The 9,594-nt window shown below is 37.3% G+C and overlaps 1 protein-coding gene across 4 annotated transcripts; it reads right to left on the bottom strand.

Moving 5' to 3' along the window:
- Positions 1-3,350: 3,350 nt before the first annotated feature.
- LOC124161217 lies at positions 3,351-9,376 on the bottom strand. 4 transcript variants are annotated; one of them, XM_046537498.1, is made up of 5 exons: positions 9,015-9,371; positions 8,652-8,896; positions 7,915-8,449; positions 7,698-7,817; positions 3,351-3,845 (listed from the first exon to the last, which is right to left on the bottom strand). In XM_046537498.1, exons 2-5 carry the CDS (start codon positions 8,843-8,845, stop codon positions 3,585-3,587), a joined length of 1,110 nt encoding a protein of 369 aa, XP_046393454.1. In that variant the 5' UTR covers positions 8,846-8,896; positions 9,015-9,371; the 3' UTR covers positions 3,351-3,584. The 4 variants fall into 4 exon arrangements, with proteins under 4 accessions (XP_046393454.1, XP_046393449.1, XP_046393441.1 ...); XM_046537493.1 differs by having other exon boundaries at positions 8,652-8,859; XM_046537485.1 differs by having other exon boundaries at positions 8,652-8,892; positions 9,015-9,370.
- Positions 9,377-9,594: the final 218 nt, after the last annotated feature.

The raw sequence follows: 9,594 nt of genomic DNA, 5'->3' as shown, positions 1-9,594 counted from the left end.
CATGACTAAAACATCACAGCATGTACCTTATGCAATGCATAACTCAAGCAAAGAGAGCCCCTATGAAAAAATTGTATAAACCTGTTTCAAAATTTTATACAATTACCATGGCAATGTATAAGATTGTATAAAATTTTGAAACAGGTTTATACAATTTTTTCATAGGGGAGGGCAAAGTGGATATATTGCGGTACTAAGTGTTTACTGTAGTATATCAGCATACTGCTGTTTATAAAAAGTATGCAATTTCCCTATTGTATAATAGGGTAGTTTCCTTCATCAAAGAAAACGATAGGCATTGATTGCGATTCGTTACCCACCATTAGTGTATTCATAACACACAAATTATTTGGTTTTTGAAACACCGGTTTAGACGAATGGCAAGGGTCAAATTTTATCCTCATTTGAAAAAGGCCAGATTGGCGCCCATGCGATTCCACTCCGCGTGACGTCACAGGGACCTAGTTTCTACATGAGAGGATAGGAGTTATACATCGTCTGAGGTTACCAATGCATGCATGAGGCACAGAGCTCAGGGAAACATGTCTTAATAATCACCTATTAAAACTGGCTAAGGTCGGAAAGTTTTCTTCGTTTGATAAGGTATTAATAAACCTTTTTTAAGCCAAGCGCTACCATTCAGCAAAGTACTCAGCTATCCGCTAGCATCCTGCGTCCTATCAGCGCTCAGAGCCTTGATCAAGGTCACTTCACAAGGAGAGAGGGGGAACCAGAAATGCGTCGCACGGACTTTCCTACTTACTTATAGATTAATCAATCCTAGAGTCAAAGGTAGCCAAAAAGTGCCCAGCTGATGCATTGCTACACTAAAAAAAATGGGACTGTTGGTAGCAAAAAGTATAATGAGCAGTTCTTTTCATGCAAAGGGGGATTAGGCGAGGACCAGTGGTGGATCCAGAGTGGGGCTATAGCCTCTCCCTATAGATATCCATAATTAACACTAGATAAAATGGTATTATATTTCATATCCTCACTAATGCTGGCAGGTTTGCCACTAGTCCACCCTCTTAGCCTGCATCCGCCACAGGTGAGGACTATCCTACTGATGTGGGTTGAGGGACGTGGGGCTTCATATTCTTAGGGGCCAATTCCTCACAAGCAAGACAATGGAAGGGCCGATCACAATTGCACTGATGATGCCCCTATCTATTATAATCATCACAGCCATATAGGATGCAGCCTAACTAAATACCCTTTAGGCTAGACAGTGTAAGAAGTCTTCCTCATAAGCGATAGTACTCATTCTAACAACAGAAAATAAAATTTTAAAGTGCATAAATAACCTTAAAATTAAACCCTAGGTTGAAATTGCTGATATTCCAACAATGAAAAAATCTGAAAATAAATTACTAATCTCTTCACCTCTAAAGAATGATTATTTCAGAGATGGTCAGTTTTATAGCTACACATTTAAATTCTGCAAAACTGAAACCCATTCACAAAAGAGGGAAGTAGATTATTATTTTTCTTTGCACCAGATGACCTGTATACAGTGAAACCTCTGCTCATGGACACCTTGGATTTAGAGGCAGTATTCAATTCCATGGTAGAAGGATATGCATTTGTACAGTGGCACCGACTCCATGGGGCCTGTCGAGCCCCATCAAAATTTGTTATGAGTGAGAGGAAAAAATGTGTCAGGCTTTTCGATTTTCCACGAGTGTCCAAATGTCGAGACTTGAGTTATCAGGGATCTAATGTTGATCATATGACTCTTCTAAAATGCTTAAAAAACTTAGAACTCACTACTTAAAAAATTTCCTTGGGCAAGATCCCCGATTTGGGCCCCCCCAATATTTTTTGTGAGTCGGCATCCCTGCATTTGTATAAGAAGAGAACTTCAAGTATACACTCTCTCCCACTTATTGGCATGGATACTTTTTAGGCACAATTTTACTCTTTTATGGACACCATCGTCATGAGTTTTCTGACAGATCTCACAAAAATTGAGTTTATTTTAATTGAAGGATTTCATTTGGCTGGTTTAAATTCATATACATACTTCAATGCTAGCGGTTTAATTTTAAGCATTAAAATTAGTTTTTCTTCAGGTCACCTCCGACTTGCAGACACTTTTGTGGACCATTAGTATCCGTAAATGAGGTTGCCTGTTTATTGATGATTGTTTTAGCAACAGGCAGGATTATAAATTATATCGTTAAAAATTACTTATTTATCTTGAAAGAATTTGGATTACAAAATGACAAGATAAAAGAGGATGCAGTAGAAATGTTAAAAAAAAAATAATAACTTCAACGGACTAAAATGCTTAACACAATATATTTAAAGATTTTTCACAGGTATTTGACGTTGATGACCATGAAATTCTTGTTGAATCAAAGAACCTTGTAGATTTCACATAAATAATTTAATATCAACCAGTTTGTTGCAGTGCAACACCGTCAGGTGCAAAAATGCACAAAAATCAGATGCAAAAATGCACCTGATGATGTTGCATAGCAACAAAAATGGTTGATATTAAATTATTTATGTGAAATCTACAAGGTTTTTTTAATTCAACATGAAGCAACTGCACGATGTCATCATGCCTCAAAATATCCGTTATATCATGAAATTCTTCTCAGCAATTCTGAAGGGTAGGTAATCACAGGGATATCTCACATATATCTTCAATAATCCAGGATAGGCAGCAGATGCTACAAGCTGAGGACATATAGGAGGGACAGTAGCTGTATAAGACCCACCTGTACACCACATTTTAATCACTGAAACAATTTAGCACGAGTTGGATAAAAAAGATTCACCTAAATAAACTATTAACTATAAAAGTCAATAAATAAGTTGTTTTTTGAAACATCCCCATAGTTACTAAAAAATCCCATCAAACTAGAGCTACATTTTTACATTATTCAGCTATAATCAAATCAGCATTTTTCAAAGTATTTTTTATCAAAATAATTGAACAATCGAAGCTGTGAATTTCAAAACAGCATAAGTCCTACTACACAAAAAAAACACAATTGAAAAACATTGAAGTCAGCTGACTTCAATGTTTTTCAATATATCGCTGCTTCTTTTTTTTTTTAAATAATAACCACCATGGAGCCATACACTCAGTGGCAGCCGAGTCAAAGAATCATTTGCCTTCAAATTTTGGCCAATAAAAAGCAAAAATAACTACACAGCTAAACATCTCTAAGTATCTGTATCATGTGGGCATTTTATACAAATATCGCCAGACACAATACAACCTCCAATCACTTTCTTATCGAGTCTCTGGGTCATCAACATTGGAAAACAAAAGAACATTCTAAATAAGAATACGTAAAAACCAACATCAATTGAATGATCACACTATAATAACTATAATATATTTACCACACAATCTAACAGCATGGTCTATGCAGTTAGATTATGATATATTATTATAGATGTGATAGATTAGATTTATTATGCATGTGATAGATTATGATCACTTCAAATCAATACAAGATACAATAATTTGAAAAAGGAATACAATATGTTTATTCATTTCTTAAAATTTATAAAAAAAGACATGCAGTATAAAATATATAAATGGCATACAAAAAAATAAATGTTAATTATAAGATCTGTTTTATTCTTCGCAGTAAATCGACACCTTTTTTTCCATCCATGGCAGTATCATCAGATCCATTGCCATTCACTCTCAACGTCTCAATCTTTTCAACAAGAGCCTCTAAAATTCCTAAATGGATTTGTACTTCTTTCAAAATAGGAAAATACACCCTACGAACATCTTCAACTGCTTCCTCAACCATGTCCTGAAGAGAGCGACGTGCAAGGGAGGCATGTCTTCTTACATAAATGCTGCCATCCTCTGCCTAAAATTGATAAAAGTAATAGAAGAGTATCTGTTAACCATGAGCATACTTAGTCATAGTTACAATCATGTATTTGATGGGTCAGCCTATAATCAGCAGTGAGGAAGTGAATTGCCCTCCTAAATCCAAACTCACTTTTACTCGAGAAATTATTTTCACACGTTCATTCATAAAAGTGATGGGAAAAACATTTTTCTGTGGACGTTTCAAATAAATAATAAAAGGTTATTTTTGTCCAAAAAAAGTATTATTTTAACATCATTTTTCTTTCTTGTTTTAAATTTTTACCGTAAATGGCATCTCTCCGGGAATTTAGTATATTTTATTATTTCTGATAAATATATACTAATGTACAGTAGACTCTCGTTAGTATAAACATTATTACGAAGTTCATGTTTTTATGAAGTAAATCATTGATCCCGAAAAAAAGGCTAATCCAACTATTGAACATGAAATGTTATTACTAAATTACGAACCTCATTCCGGGTCCCAGTGTCCAGGTCCCATGATAAAATGAACTTTGTTATGAAGGTCCGCCGCTAAGCAACAGTATTTAGGCGGATATGCACTATGCTACGTCATAATCATTGTACTACGTGTAAGTTCTCCTCGTGTACTTAGCCCAAGAGCGTCAATTATGGTTCTTTCTTCAGTAGGAGATATTCTAGCTTCATGCCTGTGGAATCATGGTGATCCACTCATTATCGATCATAAATAGGCCGTGTGATAAGTACTCTTCTGACAAACATTCGACTTTCAGAGATTCAAACATTCGTCAAATTCTAGCATGCCCAAAACTTCAAATCAGGTGAATTTGGAATTGGCCTATGCAACACTAAATGTTTTATGGCTCCGGCTGCATTGCATGCGCAGCTAGATCAGTTCATCACAATCGCGAGTTAATGCAACATTGCAATGCTGTGTTGCAGCCAGCAGGATAACCACACTTTTCGATGCCTTGCATAGTTTATCAACTTATGAACAAGGTCTTGGAATGCATCTTGTTCATAGCCTGAAGCTATTCTGCAGTGTGACTATAAGTAGGCGAGATTGAATGTACAAGGAATTTTGGCAATTTATGTTTTTTGATAGTATTCCTAAAAGAAATGCTCTCACAAAGTCCATTAATACAAACCTCCTGTTTTTCGGTCCCATGAACTTCATAATAATGAGTTTACTGCATTATCATTTCCAAAGATTGCCTATAACATGGAAGTATCAATTTTAAAATGTGACACTTTAGTGAAAGGTATTCTCAATGAGATGAATGGCATCAATAAAATTTAATGTTAACACTCATTGTCAGTGGACTCAAGCACATGTATAGCTGAGACATGCTATGAAGAAACTAATGAAGAATGAAGCTAGTTAAACATAAAAGATATAAAATATAGGATAATAAAATACAGGGTACTATGTGATACAACATACCATGAAAACCAACTTATATCAAGTTATTGAAAAGAAAAAAAAAATATTTTTTCATATTATTTTCAAGGCCAACCAAACAAATTTATTTTATTAAAACTTAGTTTTTTTTTTTGAGTTGCCCATCTCTAACTCGGATATAAATATTCAAATTACTAATCCTCAGTACTACATATGCCACATGAAATGTTAGACTTAACCTGTATTTTGGGCATTCAAAAGATTCATCTCCTACAGTAAGCATCAAGGTTAGAACTGTATTCACAAAATCCTCCAGGCAACACCCCTACTTGTATGCCCAGTGGAGGAGTTCTAAAAATCATTTGAATATGGTAGCTATCTGCTGATTATCTTATCTTATATACATGGTAGCACCTATATAAAAATGTCCTCTTTTCGTCTTCATTAAAAATAATGTGCACCCTTAGACCTTTTACTTAAAGGCTATTTTGAGGCACCTTTGACACTTTTATTCAGCAACATGACCGGTCCTTATCTTCACTTTCACTAAACAGTGACTTAAGCTGAAGTTTTTCCAAAATGAGGGGAAAGGTAAATTTAATAGAAGCCATGTACAGCAATTAAGGTCTTCCCAGGATTTTGGATTCTACAGAATCTTGATATTTAAATTTATATCCTTCTTACCAAAACTCATTACCTGGATGGTCACACAGGTCTGCAATGGTGGCAAAAGCCAAAAATCTCAAGATCCAGCAGAACCCAAAACTATGCAAATAGGGGAAAGGCTTTCTTGAGTAAAAGATTCTGGAATAGGATAATCATAAATACCATCCGATAAAAAAATAGCAAAGCTAGGGTATTTTCTTCAGCATTCAAAGTAAAGCTTGAATCACACTATAATTTCCCATCCTTTTCAAGGGATGGTTCCAGCGATTGCTCCAGTAATGGTGAAATATATGACCATATCACCCTATAATTTACCACGATGACTGGAGGGATGGAAATTCCATCCCTTTTTTCATCACTCGGCATGTCCTTTTATCCGTAGCTGAAACCATCGCTGGCACAGTCTTTCAGCCAATCAGAGTGAACGGCCACTAAGGTCTGTTCACTTTATCTTTGTGGGTGAGCTGGTGTGGCTTAACCGAGTTGGGGTGAGAGGAGGGAAAGTTTATCTACATGTGACTTTCCCTCTCCCAATCAGCAGACAGTAGGCGTGGCCTAGCACTTCGGAATTTCAGTCGCTCTTAGACCTCCGTCGCGTCAACTTCGTGAATCTGCTACATAGCTGCCAAATCTCGCGCGTTCTCTAGGTGCTCTTCGATTCTTCCATTTAAATCCAACTTATAACTTACTGTTCCTTATTCTTCCACTTCAATCCTTTTCCTTCGCCTTTCCAGAAAATTTTTATTCACCTTTTGCATTCCCATCAGCACCGACTCCCTCCCTCCACCTATTCCCTCTCAGTACTTTTCCGATCCCTTCATTACCAAACCCTAACCCTTTTCCTCAACTCTGTATTTACTTTTGGGTATTACAACCTATATAGTTTTGTATACCTCTGATTTAAAAGAGTAACATCCGAGCGTGTTTATTGAAGGCTCCGAAAGTGACTCCGAAAATATGTACACTAACGGGAGGGAAGACGAGGAGGTTGATTTATTAGCCACACCACTCCAGCAATAAGTTACAAAATAAATTATTTAATAAAATACCCGTCGTGCTACTTTTCTCCATTCTTTTTGCATCCTCATCCTCACGAATTCCCTTGCAATCCCCATTTATCAAAATGTTACGCTTATGTATGCCTTTCACCAGCGGTCTCGCATTTAGCGGACAATATCCTGGCTTCTGTGATGGGATTATCCTCAATCCCCTCTAAATAAGTAGCTATACATTGTATGCATTGTTTCACCGCCGGGCCCAAAATATCTGTGGCCATGCATGAGTCACACCTTTTCAGTGTGACACTAGGGCGCCTGTGTACATTTGGCAACGTTAAGGTCGCTCCTGCTCTCTCGGTACTACCTCTTCCCCTTAAGCGAGGCCCCTCCCCTTTCAGCGAGGCCCTCCGATAGTGTCCGGGATCTCACGAAAGCTGACCCGCAGAGATAAAATGAACAGATAATAACAGCGATTGTAATGCCATGCTTGGCTTTTAATTCAACGACAGCTGCAAATATGGAAAGTGGCAGAAAAAAGGATGCAGGAAATGACCATGTGATTCAGAAAGTGATAAATTGAGTGATCATTTTAAATTGGTCCCTCAAAGCTATTACTAAGAGGGTCAGAATTTTTTTTGTGAGATTCACAATTAAGGATGATTGAAAAACAGATCTAATTGTTATACTTATCTAAATTTGGAACATAACGCAAAAAACACTTATGGGTTTATTCCCCAGGCCATTATGGAACATTAACGTTACTAAAAGTAACTACAATTATTCCAGCAGTGAAGTATACCTGAAAAATTGGTTGAAGCAGCAGTTCACTAGATGAAGGAAGGTGTTTCCTGATTTCTGGGTCTCTTGCATCAGGAGGTCTAACAATAATTTCAACCACATAGGGTGGAGATCTGTGGCCCTATAAAAAAAATTAATCGCATGTAAAAACTCAAGGGGAATAAAAGTATACGGCGCTTAAAATATTATCACCTAATTACTATTTACAGGTTTATTACATGTGTAACTCTGGTGATTGCATCATCATCACACCAACACTGTTTATATGTCCGCAGGAGATGTGGTCGCTTCCTTAAAGGGTCATTTTTGTACTTAATCTCCCTTGGGAGGTCTGTGATATCAACTTTCTCCAGCACCCAATCCCATCCCCCAGAATTATTATCACAGTCATTAAGAGATTTGTTTTTGGCATCATCATTCAATGAATTTCCCCTGGCAGTTGAATTATCAATGTCTTTTGCATCAGAATGTTCCCTCATAAAATCATCAGATACATTTCCACTCTTTTCACTGCCACAACGCTTAGCCACTTGTCTGTAGTTAACATCAGAGAGGTCAACACATGGTACAAAGTCAATCGACACCAAATGACTTGGTACAGGGGGGCGAAACCTTCCTAGTGTATCTTTTAGACTCAGCGTCAGATGATCGCGCTGATATCGAGATAGAAAAATTCCTGCAATGCTGCCATCGTCAAGGACACCAAGGTATATTATGCCTCCCAATCCTGAGTTTAAAAATCCACATATGTTCCTGAAACGAAAAGGGCATGCCGCATGTGATATGGATATGGTGAATAAGCTAGAGACACATAACATAAATAGTTTCAGCGAACAGAAAATTTGCATCCATCCACGTCTCCATTGACAAAAAAGCCAATTCTATGAATGAATTTTGCTAATTCTAAAAGTATTGTTCACATTTCACCGACTTCTCACATACACATATTCAATACCTTGAGATACAATTCCTTGTTTTCCTATGTTTGTCTGTGGCATCAATGCACCACGGAGGAATCTCTTCGATTGCAATATTTCGATGACCTTTAAATTCGTGAGTTCTGTCTTCTTCAACGTTCATGACTGCGCCGGTCACGTAGTAACGAGGTCCTTTAGGACAGTTTGCCTTCTTTCCGCTGTTACTTTCCATTTTTAAGGGTTTACCTTAGTATACGAGTGAAAAAGTGGAATTCACAACTATCTTCCACAAAGCATGAAGGAAGAATGAAATTCATTGATACATGGAACGAAAGAAATGAACCCTTAATAAGGGCATGGAACAATAACAACTCTTCACCAAAAGTGTAAAAAATACCTACTCTAAGCCAATCGTCAAGAATCAACTCTGCCGACATGCTCCGTTGATTTTGTAACCCTCCAAGTAAGTCATCCTACTTGGTATCACATTGTGCCTTGGCTTTGCTTCCACTCTCTTCTCTGTTTACATCGTTAACACAAATTGCATGAAATAAGCCAGGGTAGAAAATTTCCCCTACCTAATTCCCAAAGAAATTGCACTATTGGGAGTCACCGGGTGCCGAGGACTTCATGCATGACCTCATGAGCACGGCAGGGAAAACTTTAAAAAGTTAACTTGAAACGTCAAAAGAAATAAATGCCATGTGCACCTGTGATGTGCACCAATGTGTACTGTTTCGTAGGGATATGCGAATACGCTATGTACACCAAGTAACTCCACCACAGGCCAGATGACAGCACACGATGTTTAAAGCAGAGCTCTATAGGTTGCACCATAAACTACTGGAGATGTTCGCGCGAGAGAAGTTTGGGCGGAAGATTTAAACTATGACTTGAATTGATAACAGGCATATATTGTGAACCCATGCACCTCATAATGATACAGAAACAATCTTGAGGTATTTTTTTAAGCAGAAAACA

The sequence above is a fragment of the Ischnura elegans genome, chromosome 1 (genome assembly GCF_921293095.1).
Source record: "Ischnura elegans chromosome 1, ioIscEleg1.1, whole genome shotgun sequence".
Classification (NCBI taxonomy): domain Eukaryota; kingdom Metazoa; phylum Arthropoda; class Insecta; order Odonata; family Coenagrionidae; genus Ischnura; species Ischnura elegans.
The sequence above is the reverse complement of the archived record's forward strand: the minus strand, read 5'-3'. Positions and strand labels throughout refer to the sequence as shown.

What these genes read in the sequence shown, in the direction of transcription:
- LOC124161217 (XM_046537498.1), bottom strand. Translation starts at nt 8,845, where the DNA reads ATGGAAAGTAACAGCGGAAAGAAGGCAAACTGTCCTAAAGGACCTCGT. An exon ending in ACAAGGAATTGTATCTCAAG is followed by an intron (nt 8,450 to 8,651) that starts GTATTGAATATG and finishes TTTTCGTTTCAG; the next exon opens with GAACATATGTGGATTTTTAA. An exon ending in TGCTTCAACCAATTTTTCAG is followed by an intron (nt 3,846 to 7,697) that starts GTATACTTCACT and finishes TATCAATTTTAG; the next exon opens with GCAGAGGATGGCAGCATTTA.